Raw genomic sequence first — 21353 nt, 5'->3', positions numbered from 1 at the left:
CACACACTCACACACACACCCCACACACTCTCTCACACACACTCTCACACACACACCACACACACACCACACACACGTGCCACACACACGTGCCACACACACGTGCCACACACACGTGCCACACACACACACCCCACACACGCACCACACACACACCAGACACACGCATCACACACACACACTCTCACACTCACACCCACACACACTCTCAAACACATTCTCTCACACATGTACACACACATGTAAACACACACTCTCACACACATGTACACACACTCTCACACACGCACCACACACACACTCTCTCACACACATACCCCACACACACACTCACACACACCCCACACACACACCCCACACACTCTCTCACACACACACACCACTCACACTCTCTCACACACACACACCACACACACCCCACACACACACATCCCACACACGCACCACACACCAGACACACGCATCACACACACACACCCCACACACCATACATACACACCACACACACTTGCCACACACACACCCCACACACACTCACACACACTCACACACACCCCACACACTCTCACACACACACACCACACACACACTCTCACACACACACACACTCACACACACTCTCACACACACACACCCCACACACTCTCACACACACACACCCCACACACACACACTCTCTCACACACACCCCACACACATTCTCTCACACACACACCCCACACACACGCACCACACACACCACACTCACACGCATCACACACACACACACACACACTCACACCCACACACGTAACACACACACACTCTCAAACACATTCTCTCACACATGTATACACACGTAAACACACTCTCACATGCTCTCACACACATGTACATACACACTCACACACGCACCACACACACTCTCTCACACACACACACCACACACACACTCTCTCACACACACCACACATTCTCACACACACACCCCACACACACACCACACACACTCTCTCACACACACACCACACACACACACCCCACACACACCACACACACCCCACACACACACACACCACACACACCAGACACACACCAGACACACACACACTCTCACACACACACTCACACCCACACATGTAACACACACGCACCACACACACACTCTCACACACTCACACCAACACACGTAAACACACACTCTCACACACATGTACATATACACTTTCACACACGCACCACACACACACACCACACACACACACACTCTCACACACACACCACACACACATACACACACCACACACATCACACACACACACACACCCACACCACACAACACACACCATACACACACACCACACGCATCACACACACACTCTCACACACACACACTCACACCCACACACGTAACACACACAGACACTCTCGAACACATTCTCTCACACATGTACACACACACTTAAACACACGCTCTCACACACAGTACACACACACTCTCACACATGCACCACACTCACACCACACACACTCTCTCTCTCACACACTCTCACACACACACACAAAACACACACTCTCACACACACACCACACACACACACACACACCCCACACACCACACACACACCAGACACACACACGCACCACACACACACACCACACACACGCACCGCACACACTCTCTCACACACACACCCTCTCACACACACACCACACACACACTCTCACACACACACATACCCCCCACACACACCACACACACTCACCCCACACACTGTCTCACACACACCACACACACACGCACCACACACACACCACATACACACACCCCACACACACCACCCACACACACACTCTCACACACGTAACACACACACACTCTCAAACACATTCTTTCACACATGTACACACACACATAAACACACACTCTCACATGCTCTCACACATGTACACACACTCTCACACATGCACCACACACACACCACACACCCCACACACTCTCACACACACACACCACACACTCTCTCACACACACACCCCATACACACTCACACACACATCACAGACACTCTCTCTCACACACACACCCCACACACTCTCTCACACACACACATTCTCACACACACGCACGCACCCCACACACTCTCACACACACACACCACACACACACTCTCGCACACACACACCAGACACACACATACACACACACACCCCACACACAACACACACACCCCACACACACGCACCACATACACACTCACACACACCCCACACACACGCACCACATACACACACCCACACTCACACACACACTCACACCCACACACGTAACACACACACACTCTCAAACACATTCTCTCACACATGTACACACACGTAAACACACTCAAACACATGTACCTACACACTCACACACGCACCACACACACTCTCTCACACACACACACCACACACACTCTCTCACACACACACCACACACACACCCCACACACTCACACACACACACCACACACACTCTCGCACACACTCACACCCACACACGTAACACACACACACTCTCAAACACATTCTCTCACACATGTATACACACACGTAAACACACTCTCACATGCTCTCACACACATGTACATACACACTCACACACGCACCACACACACTCTCTCACACACACACACCACACACACACATTCTCACACACACACACCCCACACACTCACACACACACACCACACACACTCTCGCACACACTCACACCCACACACGTAACACACACACTCTCAAACACATTCTTTCACACATGTATACACACACGTAAACACACACTCTCACATGCTCTCACACACATATACATACACACTCACACACACACTCTCACACATGCACCACACACACCACACACACACTCACACACACACCACACACACACCACACACACACACACCCCACACACACCAGACACACACGCATCACACACACACTCTCACACACACACTCTCACCCACACACGTAACACACACACACACCACACACACATACACACACACACCCCACACACATACCACAGTGTGAGTGTGTGTGTGTCTGTGTGAGTGAGTGTGAGTGTGTGTATATGTGAGTGTGTGTCAGTGTGAATGTGTGTGTTTGTGTGTGGGTTTGTATGAGTGTGAGTATGTCTGTGAGTGTGTGTGTGTGTTTTTGTGTGTGTCTGTGCGTGTTTGTGTGTGTGTGTGTCTGTGTGAGAGTGAGAGTGGGTGGGTGTGTGTGTGTGTCTGTGTGTTTGTCAGTGTTAGTGTGTATGTGTGAGTGTATGTTTTTGTGTGTATGTCTGTGTGTGTATCTGTGTGTGTGTGTGTGTGTGTCTGTGTGAGAGCGAGTGTGTGTGAGTGGGTGTGTGTGTGTCAGTGTTAGTGTGTGTGTGTGAGTGTATATTTTTGTGTGTATGTCTGTGTGTGTATCTGTGTGTGTGTGTGTGTGTCTGTGTGAGAGCGAGTGTGTGTGAGAGTGTGTGTGAGAGTGTGTGTGTGTGTCAGTGTCCAACATTCTGTGCCATCATTCCCGTCAAGTTCACCATATGACAATGGGTCTGTCCCGTGGCACTCAATTCTACTGGAAAATAATGAAAGGACAAAGGTGGGAAGATGGTGACCTTTCCCACGATGGATGTGAACAGGGTCAGCAGGGAGGGGAAGCGGCTGGACGACCTCCGAAAAGTCTGGGCTCAGGCAGCGCCTCGTGAGGGGGCCCTCCAGGACACTGGGCATCAGGGTCTGGCGTGGGCGGGGGGTTGCCCACTTCCAGGACCCGAATGTCCGTATGATCTCAGGGAGGGAGCTCCAGGACCAGAGAAGACGAAATCTCTCAAAAGGGGCTTCTGTTTGTCGGGCTCAGAAAAGGAGAAACCGTGCTGAAAGACGGGTGGTGAGCGGCGAGGGGATGCACCAAAGCCTGGTCACCGCACAGGCCTGAGACTCATCGCCCTCAACGGAATCGCTCCTTTGGCTCGCTGAACTTCTTGCGTTTCCGGGTGGAGACTTCGTCCTGGCTGCAAGGGACCTCAAACTGGAAAACCTAGTGGGGGAGGGGGGGGGGAAACGGAGGAGCGTTAGAGAGGATTCGAGGCGCTGCCCCCACAACCCCCAACCTACATCGACGGGGTGCGGATCAGAACGGGGGCCTTACCAACTCCCCCAGGATACGATCATCTGCGGGGGCTCCGTGGTTAGCACCGCTGCCTCACGGCGCCAGGGAACCAGGTTCGATCCCAGCCTTAGCTCGACTGTCTGTGTGGGGTTTGCACATTCTCCCCTCCCTGTATCTGCGTGGGTGTCCTCCGGATACTCCGGTTTCCTCCCACAGTCCAAGGGTGTGCAGGTTAGGGTGGATTGGCCATGCTAAATTGTCCCATAGTGCCCAGGGATGTGCAGGTTAGGGTGGATTGGCCATGCTAAATTGTCCCATAGTGCCCAGGGATGTGCAGGTTAGGGTGGATTGGCCATGCTAAATTGTCCCGTAGTGCCCCAGGGATGTGCAGGTTAGGGTGGATTGGCCATGCTAAATTGTCCCATAGTGCCCAGGGATGTGCAGGTTAGGGTGGATTGGCCATGCTAAATTGTCCCGTAGTGCCCCAGGGATGTGCAGGTTAGGGTGGATTGGCCATGCTAAATTGTCCCATAGTGCCCAGGGATGTGCAGGTTAGGGTGGATTGGCCATGCTAAATTGTCCCATAGTGCCCCAGGGATGTGCAGGTTAGGGTGGATTGGCCATGCTAAATTGTCCCGTAGTGTCCAGGGGTGTGCAGGTTAGGGTGGATTGGCCTTGCTAAATTGTCCCATAGTGCCCAGGGATGTGCAGGTTAGGGTGGATTGGCCATGGGAAATTGTCCCGTAGTGCCCAGGGATGTGCAGGTTAGGGTGGATTGGCCATGCTAAATTGTCCCATAGTGCCCAGGGATGTGCAGGTTAGGGTGGATTGGCCATGGGAAATTGTCCCGTAGTGCCCAGGGATGTGCAGGTTAGGGTGGATTGGTCATGCTAAATTGTCCCATAGTGTCCAGGGATGTGCAGGTTAGGGTGGATTGGTCATGCTAAATTGTCCCATAGTGCCCAGGGATGTGCAGGTTAGGGTGGATTGGCCATGCTAAATTGTCCCGTAGTATCCAGGGATGTGCAGGTTAGGGTGGATTGGCCATGCTAAATTGTCCCATAGTGTCCAGGGATGTGCAGGTTAGGGTGGATTGGCCATGCTAAATTGTCCCATAGTGCCCCAGGGATGTGCAGGTTAGGGTGGATTGGCCATGCTAAATTGTCCCATAGTGCCCAGGGATGTGCAGGTTAGGGTGGATTGGCCATGCAAAATTGTCCCATAGTGCCCAGGGATGTGCAGGTTAGGGTGGATTGGCCATGCTAAATTGTCCCATAGTGCCCAGGGATGTACAGGTTAGGGTGGATTGGCCATGCTAAATTGTCCCATAGTGCCCAGGGATGTACAGGTTAGGGTGGATTGGCCATGCTAAATTGTCCCATAGTGTCCAGGGATGTGCAGGTTAGGGTGGATTGGCCATGCTAAATTGTCCCATAGTGCCCAGGGATGTGCAGGTTAGGGTGGATTGGCCCATGCTAAATTGTCCCATAGTGCCCCAGGGATGTGCAGGTTAGGGTGGATTGGCCATGCTAAATTGTCCCATAGTGCCCAGGGATGTGCAGGTTAGGGTGGATTGGCCCATGCTAAATTGTCCCGTAGTGCCCAGGGATGTGCAGGTTAGGGTGGATTGGCCATGCTAAATTGTCCCGTAGTGCCCCAGGGATGTGCAGGGAAGGGGGGGGGGGGGGGGGGGGGGGGGAGTGGTGGGGAGGGAGGTAGAAGAGGCTGCGGCTGCAGATTCAAACCCACCGCTGTGGCCCTGGCCCCTGGGAAGCCAGCGACGAGCAGCTCCTGGAGGGGACAGTGGTGGGGGGTCTGTGTGGGTGGTCAGGGCAGGCCGAGGGATGCGGGCCGCGTTCCGCACGCCGGAAGGAAACGGACCCGATAGAAGCCTGGGATGGAAGCACCCTTTCGCCAGGTGGCACCAACTCCCCCCACTCACCCGGTGACCGCAAGCAGCACTCCCCCTTTCCACCAAGAAAAAGAAAACAGGAAAGGCTGCACAATCCAGGGCGGGACCAACGGGGTCGCCGCTGCTGTCTCCTTCTCCTGAGAGGCGAGTCGGAGCCGGAATTCCAATAGGAGGGAGTGAAACGGAGCAGGAGATCACGGGTGAGGCTGGGGGACCTCACAGAGGAACCTCAATTGTCCGAACGACACAAACACGGGTATATTTTGTCCAGATCATTGACTGTTCGGATAATCGAAGGTTCGGATCATCGAAGGTTCGGATCATCGAATCTTCGGATCATCGAAGGTTCGGATCATCGAAGGTTCGGATCATCGAAGGTTCGGATCATCGAAGGTTCGGATCATCGAAAGTTCGGATCATTGAAGGTTCGGATCATCGAATCTTCAGATCATTGAATGTTCGGATCATCGATTGTTCGGATAATCGATTGTTCGGATAATCGATTGTTCGGATCATCGAATGTTCGGAGCATTGAATGTTCAGATCATCGAATGTTCAGATAATCGAAGGTTCGGATCATCGAAGATTCGGAACATCGAATGTTCAGATCATTGAATGTTCGGATCATCGAATCTTCGGATAATCAAAGGTTCGGATCATCGAATGCCGGATAACACAGTCCAGTTGAGCATCGGGGCCTTGCGATCACGTTCAGATAATCCGGATAATCGACGTTCCCATGCCACTGGAAGCAGGTCCAGTCAGAGCCAGAGAGCAGCTCCCTGAAGCCCCATGCGAACAAAGCAGCTCCTCCAGGCAGGCAACGGCCCAGCGGGGTTATCACTCGGCTGTCGCTGTCCTGGGGAGCCAGGTTCAAATCCCACTGCGGCACACAGCGTAATCTGAACTCACTCAAGCCTGGAAGTCAGACTCGAATAGCAATTGTCAGAAAAGCCCATGTGCTTCACCAACAACCCCTTTGGAGGAAGGAATCTGCCATCCTCATGTGACTCTCGACCCACAACAACATGGCTGACTCCGGGGCAATAACTGCTGGCTGAGTCAGCAAACCCCTCATCCTGTCAATAAAAAATAATTTAAAAAACAAACTCACCGGTTTATCGGGTTCTGAGCAGCTTCTCTTCTTGCCAGCCGCCTTTCTCTGGGACCCCTCGCACCGGTTCTTGTCTTCGCTACCCGCCAGGGCTGCACTCTCCTTCAACTGAATCAGAAAAGCGGGTTACCGCGGAAACGGTCGGAGAACCATACAATCCCTACGGTGTGGAAAAAGGCCCTTCGGCACTACAGGTCCACACCGACCCTCCGAAAAGTAACCCACCCAGATCATTTCTCTGACAAAATCTTTACCCCTCACTAATCCACCCTAACCTGCACATCCCTGGGCACTACGGGACAATTTAGCATGGCCAATCCACCCTAACCTGCACATCCCTGGGGCACTATGGGACAATTTAGCACGGCCAATCCACTCTAACCTGCACATCCCTGGGGCACTATGGGACAATTTAGCATGGCCAATCCACCCTAACCTGCACATCCCTGGGCACTATGGGACAATTTAGCATGGCCAATCCACCCTAAACTGCACATCCCTGGGCACTACGGGACAATTTAGCATGGCCAATCCACCCTAAACTGCACATCCCAGGGCACTACGGGACAATTTAGCATGGCCAATCCACCCTAACCTGCACATCCCTGGACACTACGGGACAATTTCGCATGGCTAATCCACCCTAACCTGCACATCCCTGGACACTATGGGACAATTTAGCATGGCCAAACCACCCTAACCTGCACATCCCTGGGCACTACAGGACAATTTAGCATGGCCAATCCACCCGAACCTGCACATCCCTGGGCACTATGGGACAATTTAGCATGGCAAATCCACCCTAACCTGCACATCCCTGGGCACTATGGGGCAATGTAGCATGGCCAATCCACCCTAACCTGCACATCCCTGGGCACTACAGGACAATTTAGCATGGCCAGTCCACCCTAACCTGCACATTCCTGGGCACTATGGGGCAATGTAGCATGGCCAATCCACCCTAACCTGCACATCCCTGAGCACTACGGGACAATGTAGCATGGCCAATCCACCCAAACCTGCACATGTTGCAGCTGTACAAGACATTGGTTAGGTCACAGAAAACATAAAGTGCTGGAGATCACAGAACTGGAGAGAAAGGAAGCTAGCATTTCGAGTTGAGATGACTCCTATTGGTTTAGCCGCATTTGGAATACTGTGTACAATTCTGGTCTCCGGGCTGCAGGAGGGATGTTATGAAACTTGAAATGGTGCAGAAAAGATCTTGCCAGGGTTTGAGCTACAGGGAGAGGCTGAATAGGCTGGGGCTGTTTTCCCTGGAGCGTCGGAGGCTGAGGGGTGACTTTATAGAGGTTTACAAAATTATGAGGGGCATGGATAGGGTAAATAGACAAGGTCTTTTCCCCTGGGGTGGGGGAGTCCAGAACTAGAGGGCATAGGTTTAGGGTGAGAGGGGAAAGGGACCTGAGGGACAACTTTTTCACACAGAGGGTGGTACGTGTATGGAATGAGCTGCCAGAGGAAGTGGTGGAGGCTGGTACAATGACAACATTGAAAAGGCGTCTGGATGGGGACATGGATAGGAAGAGGTTTGGAGGGAATATGGGCCAAGTATTGACAAATGGGACAGGATTAATTTAGGATATGTGGTCGGCATGGATAGGTTGGGCCGAAGGGTCTGTTTCATGCTGTATGACTGTGTAACTCACCAAGGGTCCTCTGACAGCACCTTCCAAAGCCACAATCGCTACCATCTGTGAACTCAATAGCAGCAGGCATACAGAATCACTACCCTCTGCAAGTTCCCCTCTGAGCCCCCACCCTCTCTCATACACACACACACACACTCACTCACACACAAACTCACTCTCTCTCTCACACACATTCTCACAAACACACTCTCACACACACTGACCAACACACAGACACAAACTCACTCAATCTCTCTCACACACTCTCTCTCACACACACAAGTGCACTCTCTCTCACACTCTCACAGATACACACATTCTCTCACACTCAGTCTCTCTCTTACACACACATACACTCACTCACACTTTCTCTCATACACATACTCACGTGCAAACACACACACACACTCTCACACACTCTCTCTCTTACACACACAACACACACACACATACATACTCTCTCTCACACACACGCACGCGTGCACACACTGTCTCATACACACTCTCACATGCACATACACTCTCTCTCTCACACACACACATACTCTCTCAGTCTGTCGCTTATACACACACTTACTCACTTTCTCTCACACACACACTTACCCATGCAGCACACACACACAACACACACACTCTCTCACTCTCTCTTACACTTTCTCACACACACAGACTCACACACTCACTCTCTCACACACACTCTCTCTGACACACACACACACACACAACTCCCCCTCTTTAGCAGCGTCACGGATGGCCTTATTCACTCAGACCGCGGTACCTCAAGAGGACGGCTCACCACCCCGTTCTCAAGGCGTGATCAAGGATGGGCAACAAATGCTGGCATCACCCATCATGCCAACACCCAGCAGCTGAGTTTTGGAAACCTTCTGAGGCACGGTCCTTCAGACACTCACCGACTTGATTTCGAACAGCCTCCCGCTCCGGGTTCTCCTCCCCGATAATTTCATATCCGAGGTCTGGTTCACCAAATTCTCCATCTGCCAACACCGGCAAAAGCAGAGACATTTTGAATTCTTTTAAAGTATCACCTCAAATGAGAGAGAGAGAGAAAGTTGTACAAAGTCAAAGAAACTGCACGTAATATTTACACAAAGTGTGCAGCAATACATAAAACTGATTCCGAACTGATGATCGTGCTCTTGCGTAACATTCCAGGTAGAATAGCCCCAGCTCTCCCTACAGTTTGAACCGTCCAACCCTGGCAACATCTTTCCTGAACCGTTTCAAGTTCAACAACATCTTTTGTGCAGAACTGAACGCAGTTTTCCATAAGTAGCCGAACCAATGTCCTGTACAGGCACAAGGTGACCACCCAACACTTTTACTCAGATGAAGTCACCGACTTCCCGACAAACAGCTGACGATCGAAACATTGCTCCTCAGAGGCTGCCTGACTGGCTCTGTGCTTTTCCAGCGTCATACTCTCGACTCTGATACTCCAGCATCTGCGGTTCTCACTGTCTCCTGTGTGCAACGCTCTGACCAATAGGGACAAGAACGCCAAACGGCTTCTGCACCATCCTGTCTACCTGTGACTCCAGCTTCAATAAACTATGAACTTTTTGTACGGGCCCAATTAATACAAGAGTGCCCTTAACTGTAACGGACCAAACCCACCCTCCACCCCAACAAGGAAGCAGCCCAGACCCGAACTTTTATCTCATTTAAATGCATTGTGTTCCAGATATCCAATTAATGGTAAAGTTCTGGGTAGTGTTGTAGAACAGAGGGACCGAGGGGTGCAGTTACATAATCCTTTGAAGTTTGTGTCACATATAGAAGTGGGGGGGGGGGAGGTGGTTAAGAAGGTGTTTGGCACGCTTGCCTTCATCGCGCAGGCCTTGGAGTGTAGGAGCTGGAAGGTCATGTTGGGGTTGTACAGGACATTGGTGAGGCCTCGTCTGGAGAATGTGTTCAGTTCTAGTCAGCCTGTTACAGGAGAGGGTTGAGAAGATCATTACCAGGATGTTGCCAGGACTGGAGGGTTTGAGTGAAAAAGACACTGAGCACGCTAGCCTTCACTGCTCAGGCCCTTTGAGGAGAGGGGTTGGCAGGTCATGTTGAGGTTGTACAGGATATCACTGAGGCCACTTCTGGTCACTCTGTTATAGGAAGGAGATTGTTAAACTGGAGAGGGCTCAGAAGAGATGTTGCCCGGACTGGATGGTTTGAGTTATAAAGAAAGGTTGGAACTTTTCTTCCACTGGAGTATTGGAGGTTGCGAGGCGACGTTATTTGAAGTTTATAAAATAATGAGAGATGTCAAGAGGGTTAACAGGGAGTTGTGGTTTCCCAAGGATGGGGGGGGCATTTCAAGAGTAAGGGGCAAAATTTTCACACAGAGTGTGAAAAGAGCAGGACGGGGGGACAGTTATAAAAGATTAGATTACTTACAGTGTGGAAACAGGCCCTTCGGCCCAACAAGTCCACACCGCACCGCCGAAGCACAACCCACCCATACCCCTACATTTACCCCTTACCTAACACTACAGGCAATTTATAATGTTCGGATAATTACATGAACAGGAACATTTTGGAGGGATATGGGCCAGGAGCAGGGCAGGTGTAGGACTAGTTTAATTTGAGATGATGGACAGGTTGGACCGAAGGGTCTGGGTCAGTGCTGTACGACTCGATGTGACTTGATTGGTCTAACTATGAGGCTTTAACCAAAGCATGCTTCACGCTTACCCCACAGTTACAAAACAAAAACAGAAGAATTGGCAATGACATTAACTCCATCCAAGAACTTAGCACAACACGATATTTTATACCTGCTACTTATCAACTCTTGCAACAGGGAAGCACAGACTGTTACACTCCCATCTATTTGTTTGCTGATTTGCAAGGGTGGTGATATAAGCACTTGTTTAAACAATACAATCACATATGTCTCCCTGTTAGTTAACCATATCCAGTGTCGTACAATCCCAAAGTTCAATTACACCGGGGAGGCCTGACTGAGTGGTGTTTACACCGTCTCACGCCCCGTGTCTGGGTGGATTTCCAAAGATGTGCAGGAGAGGGTGGAATGGCCATGCTAAACTGTCCCATAGTGTCCAGGGTTGTACAGGTTAGGGTGGATTGGCCATGCTAAACTGTCCCATAGTGTCCAGGGTTGTACAGGTTAGGGTGGATTGGCCATGCTAAATTGTCCCATAGTGCCCAGGGATGTGCAGGTTAGGGTGGATTGGCCATGCTAAATTGTCCCATAGTGCCCAGGGATGTGCAGGTTAGGGTGGATTGGCCATGCTAAATTGTCCCATAGTGCCCAGGGATGTGCAGGTTAGGGTGGATTGGCCATGCTAAATTGTCCCATAGTGTCCAGGGATGTGCAGGTTAGGGTGGATTGACCATGCTAAATTGTCCTATAGTGCCCAGGGATGTACAGGTTAGGGTGGATTGGCCATGCTAAATTGTCCCATAGTGTCCAGGGATGTGCAGGTTAGGGTGGATTGGCCATGCTAAATTGTCCCATAGTGCCCAGGGATGTACAGGTTAGGGTGGATTGGCCATGCTAAATTGTCCCGTAGTGTCCAGGGATGTGCAGGTTAGGGTGGATTGGCCATGCTAAATTGTCCCATAGTGCCCCAGGGATGTGCAGGTTAGGGTGCATTGGCCATGCTAAATTGTCGCATAGTGCCCAGGGATGTGCAGGTTAGGGTGGATTGGCCATGCTAAATTGTCCTATAGTGCCCAGGGATGTACAGGTTAGGGTGGATTGGCCATGCTAAATTGTCCCATAGTGTCCAGGGATGTGCAGGTTAGGGTGGATTGGCCATGCTAAATTGTCCCATAGTGCCCCAGGGATGTGCAGGTTAGGGTGCATTGGCCATGCTAAATTGTCCCATAGTGCCCAGGGATGTGCAGGTTAGGGTGGATTGGCCATGCTAAATTGTCCTATAGTGCCCAGGGATGTACAGGTTAGGGTGGATTGGCCATGCTAAATTGTCCCATAGTGTCCAGGGATGTGCAGGTTAGGGTGGATTGACCATGCTAAATTGTCCCATAGTGCCCAGGGATGTGCAGGTTAGGGTGGATTGGCCATGCTAAATTGTCCCATAGTGCCCAGGGATGTGCAGGTTAGGGTGGATTGGTCATGCTAAATTGTCCCATAGTGCCCCAGGGATGTGCAGGTTCGGGTGGATTGGCCATGAGTCCCGGAGATCCGAGATAGGAAAAGCGAGTCCTGGAGCAGCGCATCTTCCCATGGTGCAGCTGAGTGTCTGACGGAGTGGACTGGAGGCTTGGAGCAGTGTGTGATCACAGCACGCATTTGCTAAGCTGCTGCAATGTAATAGAAATCTGAAATTCTTTACTACATCGCATCGTCAGTCCTTGTAACTATGTTCTAACTATCTCACATCTACGTTACTTCTTAGACACTGTACGTAATGGTTCTTGTATTCCCCTTTTATATCCAGGATTTGCTCTGAGGTACTTGTAGCTAAGACGACGCCATTAGGGGCAAACCTTTCAATGTCCTCCTGTACTTGACTACACATGACAGGAAAGGATATTCCATTCTGTTCTCTTGCAAACCCACACAGAGACGGGGAGCATGTGCAAACTCCACATGGGACCCTCATCAGATGCGGTGCAAAGTAAGGGACGGGGCCTCACTGACTCTTGATTCTGTGTCATGAGGCATTTCGACTGCACCGGGCTTCGTGAAGCCAGGACGGAGGAGCTGACAGTGGTGTCACTAACTATGCTCAAGCAGCGGTCACAGAGAAGAGGAGCAGGTAGGAGAGCAGGAACAGGAGGGCAAAGAGAGTGTTCCTCCCCTTGGGTCCGGAAGGAACGACACTTACCGCCGAAGCAGGGCTGGTATTCCCGGGGCTTGGCTTGTCCAGCGTCTCCTCAGCCTCGGGCTCGTCCCTTGCCTCTGCAAACACAGCGAGAAAGTGTCGGAGTAATCACTGCACAGGGGGGTGGGGAGGGACGTATACAATTGAACCTCGCCGCTCGCTCAGGGACGCGGACGCACCTGCGGTTTGCGCTTCAGCGTTCTCGTTTGCGGGAACAATCACCGGGGAGGTGGTCGGGCTTTCCGCTGGCAAACAGTCCTGTGATCGCGACAGAAGAGGAACGGTGTTAAATGGAGAGAACGGCCACATCCGAGCGAGGTGCACGGCGCGGTTGAATAACCTCAAAACACGACATCAAACATTAACGATTACGGTGGCTCAGTGGTTAGCACTGCTGCCCCACGGCGCCACGGACCTGGGTTCGATCCCACCCTCGGGTCACCATCTGTGTGGGGTTTGCACGATGTCCCCCCCCCACGCCCCCCCAGGTGTCTGTGAGGGATTCCTCCGGGTGCTCCAATGGGAAGTAGGCAGATTTGAGAACATGCTCCCAAGGGTGATGGGAGACGCTGGGGGAACTTGTTCCCACGGGGAGTGGGGGGGAGAATGGGGGACTCACTCCCACGGGGAGTGGGGGGAGAATGGGGGACTCACTCCCACGGGGTGTGAGGGGAGAATGGGGGTCTCACTCCCACGGGGAGTGGGGGTGGGGGGGGTGGAGAATGGGGGACTCGCTCCCACGGAGAGTGGGGGGGAGAATGGGGGTCTCGATCCCACGGGGAGTGGGGGGGGAGAATGGGGGACTCGCTCCCTCGGGGAGTGGGGGGGGGAGAATGGGGGACTCACTCCCACGGGGAGTGGGGGGGAGAATGGGGGACTCACTCCCACGGGGAGTGAGGGGAGAATGGGGGTCTCACTCCCACAGGGAGTGGGGAGGGGGGGGAGAATGGGGGGTCTCGCTCCCACGGGGAGTGGGGAGGGGGGGGAGAATGGGGGGTCTCGCTCCCATGGGGAGTGGGGAGGGGGGGGAGAATGGGGGGTCTCGCTCCCACGGGGAGTGAGGGGAGAATGGGGGACTCACTCCCACTCAAATTAAACTAATCCCTCCTGCCTTCCCTCGGTCCATATCCCTCCATTTCTTGCAAATTGATGGGCTTATCCAAAAGTCCCTTAAACGACCCCTCTTGTGTGCGTACATTCCTTGCCAATCTATGTACTGATCTAAAAACCCCTTGATCGCTCCAATTGTGCCTACACCCACCACCACCCCTCGCACCGCCTTCCAGACACCTGTCACTCTCTGTGTAAAAAACAAAACTGGCCCTTGCATCTCCTTGGAACTTTCCCCCTCCCACTTTAAATGCATGCCCCTGGTATTAGTCATTTCAGCTCTGGGAAAGGTATTCTGTCAACCTTATCCAAGCATAATTTTACAGACTTCTATCGACTCTCCCTACACTCCCCATCCCCCCCCCGCCGCCACCCCCACCCCGGCCAGAGAAAGCAACCTGAATTTTTCCAGCCTTTCCTTCTAGCAGGTGCCCTCTAATCCAGGCAGCATCCTGGTAAAGCTCTTCAGCACCCTCTCCAAAGCCTCCACATCCTGCCTGCAATGTGGGAACCAGAATTGAACACAATACATGACGAACATTAGCTCATCTCAGACACTGCTGGCTCCATACTATCACTTCTAACGGGGTCCCTTTCACCTATCACATGGGTCTAGGGGCCAAATGGCCTCTTCCTGTCCCAATGAACTGATGATCCTTCTCTTCCGTTCCTCTCTCCCAGCTGTGTATTCAGCCTCCTCCTTCAGTGCTGCTCTGCTATTTGCCTGGATCGCTCCCCACTACCCCCTTCCCTCGCCCCTCACTCCCCGGAGGGGAGGGTAACGACAGAGCCGGACAGCCCCTCACATTAATTTCCACTTGCTCATTTGGATCGGATTCCACGGTGCGGGCAGCGGTGCTGTCCTCCACCTTCGGCAGCTCCCGGTCAAGCTGCTCCATGCGATCGCTGTCGGTGGTGACCTTCACCCGCAGGACGTGGAAGGGAGTGACCACCTCACCCACGCTCAGGAAGACGGGCTCCCCCTCGAACATGATGTTATCCAGGGTGCCCTCCTTAAAGCCAGGAGGCTGGTAGTCTGGCGGAGTCACTGGACAAGGAACACAAGCAGGTGAGGGTGAGCGATCGTCCCACCTTCCCCTCCCCTCCCCTCCCCTGCACTGCCCTGCCCTGCCCTCCCCTCCCCTGCCCTGCCCTGCCCTGCCCTCCCCTCCCCTGCCCTGCCCTCCCCTGCCCTCCCCTCCCCTGCCCTCCCCTCCCCTGCCCTGCCCTCCCCTCCCCTCCCCTCCCTTCCCCAGCCCCGACTCTCTTCAGCCTGTGTCTCTTTCAGTCGATGGAAACTGATTCGCCTTACTCACTTGATCGAAACCTCCTCTTGATTTGAATGAGTCAATTATAGAATGATATAATCTCTACTGTGTGTTAACAGGCCCTTCGGCCCAACAAGTCCAGACCAACCCTCCAAAGAGTAACCCTACCAGACCCATTCCCCTATATTTACCCCTGACTAATGTTCCTAACCTGCACATCCCTGGGCACTACGGGACAATTTAACATGGCCAATCCACCCTAACCTGCCCATCCCTGGGCACTATGGGACAATTTAGCATGGCCAATCCACTCTAACCTGCACATCCCTGGGCACTATGGGACAATTTAGCATGGCCAATCCACCCTAACCTGCACATCCCTGGGGCACTATGGGACAATTTAGCACGGCCAATCCACCCTAACCTGCACATCCCTGGGCACTATGGGACAATTTAGCATGGCCAATCCACCCTAACCTGCACATCCCTGAGCACTATGGGATATGCAGGTTAGGGTGGATTGGCCATGCTAAATTGTCCCATAGTGCCCAGGGATGTGCAGGTTAGGTGCATTAGTCAGGGGCAAATATAGGGTAGGGGAATGGGTCTGGGTGGGTTACTCTGTTGTGGACCTGTTGGGCTGAAGCGCCTGTTTCCACACCGTAGGGATTCTAGGTGGTCGATGCTGGATCAGTTGTCAATTTTAAATCCGGGAGAGGAACCTTTTTGTTGGAAGTGACAGGACACCAGGTTATAGTCCGACAGCTTTATTTGAAATTCCGAGCTTTCGGAGCGCTGCTCCTGTGTCAGGTGAGTTCACCCGAGGAAGGAACAGTCTTCTGAAAGCTCGCAATTTCGAATCGACCTGTCGGACTATAACCTGGTGTCGCGTGACCTCTGGCTTTGTCCACCCCCGTCCAGCATCGGCTCCTCCACGTCATTGTTGAGCGCAGGGAATTAAGGAATACAGCCGAAAGGTGGGTCCATGCAGTTCGGCTACGGGGCGGCCATGAACGATGGAACAGGCTCAATGGGCTGAATGGTGGGACAGGCCAAAAGGGGGCTGAATGGACTCTTCTGTCCCCACCTTTACCTCTCCCTCGCGTCGTGCAATCTACTGCTTTCGCATCCTTCCTAAAATGAAATGGACGCAATGCTGTGGCCAGTGGTAGAAATCGCCAGTCTTGAAGGGTTTTCCAACTAAGCCTTGTGAGCACAGCACTTCAATCAACCATCTGTACTACAGAGAGTAATGCTGGCAGGCTGAGTCGATTCTCCATGATCTACACTGAGCTGCTGCTGATCATCCCGGTGAATCATTATCACATCCACTTAGAATCACAGTCATAGAATCGGACAGCACAGAAAGAGACCCTTTGGTCCCACTTGCCCATGCTGACCCAGATATCCGACATTAACCTCGTCCCACCTGTCAGCACCCAGCCCATATCCCTCCAGACCCTTCCTATTCACATGCCCATCCTCAGGTTTTTAAATGTTGCAATGTACCAGCCTCCACCACTTCGTCTGGCAGCACGTTCCATTTATGCACCACCCTCTGCGTGCATAATATATCCTCCCCCTCTCACCCTAAACCTATGCCCCTCTAGTTCTGGACTCCCCCACCCCATGGGAAAGACCTTGTCTATTTACCCTATCCATGCCCCCTAATGATTTTATAAACCATTATAAAGCCTTCAACACTCCAAAGAAAACAGCCCCAGCCTGTTCAGCCTCTCCTTGTAGCTCAAACCCTCCAGCCCTGGCAACATCCTTGTAAGTCTTTTCTGAACCCTTTCAAGTTTCAATTAGATTACTTACAGTGTGGAAACAGGCCCTTCGGCCCAACAAGTCCACACCGCCCCGCCGAAGCACAACCCACCCATACCCCTACATTTACCCCTTACCTAACACTACAGGCAATTTAGAATAGCCAATTCACCTGACCTGCACATCTTTGGACTGTGGGAGGAAACCGGAGCACCCGGAGGAAACCCACGCAGACACGGGGAGAATATGCAAACTCCACACAGGCAGTCACCTGAGGCGGGAATTGAACCCGGGTCTCTGGTGCTGTGAGGCAGCAGTGCTAACCACTGTGCCACCGTGCCGCCCAAACATCATTCATAACATCTTTCACAACATCTTTCCGATAGGAAGGAGACCAGAATTGCATGCAATATTCCAACAGTGGCCGAACCAATGTCCTGTACAGCCACAACATGACCTCCCAACTCCTGTACTCAATACTCTGACCAATAAAGGAGAGCATACCAAACACCTTCTTCACTATCCTATCTACCTGCGACTCCACTTTCAAGGAGCTATGAACCTGCACTCCAAGGTCTCTTTGTTCAGCAACTCTCCCCAGGACTTTACCATTAAGTGTATAAGTCCTGCTAAGATTTGCCTTCCAGCACCTCACATTTAACTAAATTAAACTCCATCTGCCACTCCTCGGCCCATCAAATCTAGATCTCTTTGTACTCTGACGTAACCTTCTTCACTGCCCACTGCACCCTGAATCTGCAAACTTACTAACCATACCTCCAAGGTTCACATCCAAACTACTTATATTGATGAGGAAAAGCAGTGGACCCAGCACCGATCCTTGTGGCACACCGCTGGTCACAGGCCTCCAGTCTGGAAAGACAAACTGCATTCCTGTTGATGGGCACCGTCGCTATAGCGATGGCGAGAGAAGAGAGGGCTTTATCATTGCCCACGTAACACAGCAAGGCAGGGAGGGGTGGTGGGTGAACGTGCACACACAGTGACGCAGTACATTACCTTCATCATAGTAGGACAGCTTCATTTTCAGGCAGATATTGTTGGGGAGGGGTCTCAGGCTCTGCATCAGGACGTAGAGCTTGCGAATCAGCAAGATGCTGGTTTTCTTCGTGTCCGAACAGCTGACAGTGCTGCTGATTTTCTTGTTGTTGCTGCAAGGAACACACGCACGGGGATATGGTGAAAGTGTGGCAGGCTGTTTGGCCTCTCAAGGCTTGCTCTGCTTTTCGAGACCATCTGACCACGGCTACAACTCCACTTTCCTGTTACTCTCCCCCTGGTTGGGCCACTTTTGGAATACTGCGTTCAAGTCTGGTCTCCCTGCGATAGGAGGGAGGTTGTGAAACTTGAAAGGGTTCAGAAACGATTTACAAGGATGTTGGAGGGTTTGAGCTACAGGGAGAGGCTGAAGCCGTTTTCCCTGGAGCGTCGGAGGCTGAGGGGTGACCTTATAGAGGTTTATAAAATCATGAGGGGCATGGATAGGGTAAAAAGACAAGGTCTTTTCCCTGAGGTGGGGGTGTCCAGAACTAGAGGGGCATAGGTTTGGGTGAAGTGGAGAGATTTAAAAGGGACCTAAGGGGCAACTTTTTCACGCAGAGAGTGGTACGTGTATGGAATGAGCTGCCAGAGGAAGTGGTTGAGGCTGGTACAATGACAGCATTTAAAAGGCATCTGGATGGGGACATGAATCGGAAGGGGTTAGAGAGGTATGGGCCAAATGTTGGCAAATGCGACTAGATATCTGGCTGGCATGGATGACTTGGACCAAAGGGTCTGTTTCTGTTCTGTACATGACACTATGACTCTATTGCCCCAGGACCCTTTGATTCTATCCATGTCAGCCTGTGAAATATGCAACAACCAACTTTCACTACTCGCTGGGGAGCAGGATTTCACAGGCTCACTGACAGAAACACTTCTCTTCGTCCCTATCTCAGATTGGTGGGGGGGGCCTCAGAAAAACTCAGTGCAATCAGGCAGAGTCAACATGGTCTGGTGGAAAGGAAATCATGTTTGGCAAACTGACTGGAGTTGCAAATTACAGTCTCACACAAAGCAGGCAGGGCTGTGAGATTTACAACACACACCCTTTCAGAGGGGGTGGGGTGGGGGCACGGGGGTTGTGCCAAACAAGGTTGGCATCTTCAACATCAGGAATGCAAGTTATTTGCACCATTTCATTCTGGGCTGGTGGACCTGCGATTTCTGTCACTACAGCACTTTCAGCCGTGCATTTGGATGCCTGGGGGCCCTAGATTCTGGAATCCCCTCCCTTAACCTCTCCACATCTCTTGTTCCTCCTTTAAGGTACCCCCCCCCCCCCCCCACTAAAAATCAATGTCTTGGACTGCTCTGAGGCTCACTTGTCCATGACATCTCCTTCTGGGACTCGGGGTCAGAGTTTGTTGGATAATGGTCTAGAGAGGAAACTGTGTTAACGATGCAGTGCGTGTGTGTGTGTCAGAGTATGTGTGTTTGCGGTAGTGTGTGTGCATGTGTGTCAGAGTATACGTGTGTGTGTGTCTGCGGTAGTGTGTGTGTGTGTGGGTGTGTGTGTGTCAGAGTATGTGTGTGTGTGTTTGCGGTAGTGTGTGTGTGGGTGTGTGTGTGTCTGTGTGTGTGTGTTTGCGGTAGTGTGTGTGTGGGTGTGTGTGTGTCAGAGTATGTGTGTGTGTGTTTGTGGTAGTGTGTGCGTGTGTGTGTGTCTGTCAGAGTGTGTGTGTGCGTGTTTGCGGTAGTGTGTGTGGGGGTGTGTGTGTATCAGAGTATGTGTGTGCGTATTTGCGGTAGTGTGTGTGTGGGGGTGTGTGTGTGTATCAGAGTATGTGTGTGTGTGTTTGCAGTAGTGTGTGTGTGTGTGTCAGAGTATGTGTGTGTGTGTTAGCGGTAGTGTGTGTGCATGTGTGTCAGAGTATGTATGTGTGTGTGTGTGTCTGCGGTAGTGTGTGTGTGAGAGTATGCCTCTGTGTATGAGTATGTGCCTGAATGTGTGAGAGAGTGGTGTGTGTGTGTCTGTGTGTGTGTGCATGTGCGCAAGTGTGTGTGCGCCATGTGTGTGCATGAGTGTGAGAGAATGCGTGTGAGAGAGCATGTACATATGTGTGTATGTGTCTGTGTGAGCATGTGTGTGAGTATGTGTGTGCGGGCATGCACGTGTACATATGCGAGAATGTGAGAGAGTTTGTGTGCTTATGAGGGTGTGTGCGTCTGTGAGTGTATGTGTGTGCATGTATATAGAAGTATGTGTGCGTGTGTGTGTCTGTGCATATGTGTGAGTATCTGTGTGCATGTGTGTCTGTATGTGTGTGAGAGAGAGTATGTGTGTGCGTGTGTGCACGTGTGTGTACTTGTGTGTGTGTGTATGTGTGTAGGGGTGAATCGACAAAGCTAGATTGCAAAATAACCCTGTGCAGACATGGTATTTTCCTCCCTGGTTGAATTGGCCTGCCCAAACCACTGAAGTTCCAACAGTGAGGGAGCCTCCTCCAGCCACCCTGAACCTGCAGGTTTCCTGCTAAATCAGAAAAGTCCTGCCCTCAACGCTATTAGAAT

The 21353-nt window shown here is 52.0% G+C and overlaps 1 protein-coding gene across 2 annotated transcripts in view; it reads right to left on the bottom strand.

Moving 5' to 3' along the window:
• Positions 1-1813: 1813 nt before the first annotated feature.
• Positions 1814-21353, bottom strand: part of hormad1 (HORMA domain containing 1) — an 83252-nt gene continuing 63712 nt past the window's right edge. For both annotated transcript variants that reach the window (XM_072549001.1, XM_072549002.1), the window contains 7 exons: positions 18798-18949; positions 15546-15787; positions 13809-13887; positions 13633-13706; positions 9712-9795; positions 7146-7253; positions 1814-4047 (listed from right to left, as the gene is read on the bottom strand). In XM_072549001.1, the coding sequence (XP_072405102.1) occupies positions 3958-4047; positions 7146-7253; positions 9712-9795; positions 13633-13706; positions 13809-13887; positions 15546-15787; positions 18798-18949 (829 nt within the window). In that variant the 3' untranslated portion in view covers positions 1814-3957. The remainder of the gene's footprint in view (positions 4048-7145; positions 7254-9711; positions 9796-13632; positions 13707-13808; positions 13888-15545; positions 15788-18797; positions 18950-21353) is intronic.

The sequence above is a fragment of the Chiloscyllium punctatum genome, chromosome 28 (genome assembly GCF_047496795.1).
Source record: "Chiloscyllium punctatum isolate Juve2018m chromosome 28, sChiPun1.3, whole genome shotgun sequence".
Lineage (NCBI taxonomy): Eukaryota > Metazoa > Chordata > Chondrichthyes > Orectolobiformes > Hemiscylliidae > Chiloscyllium > Chiloscyllium punctatum.
This window is presented reverse-complemented; position numbering and strand designations above follow the sequence as displayed.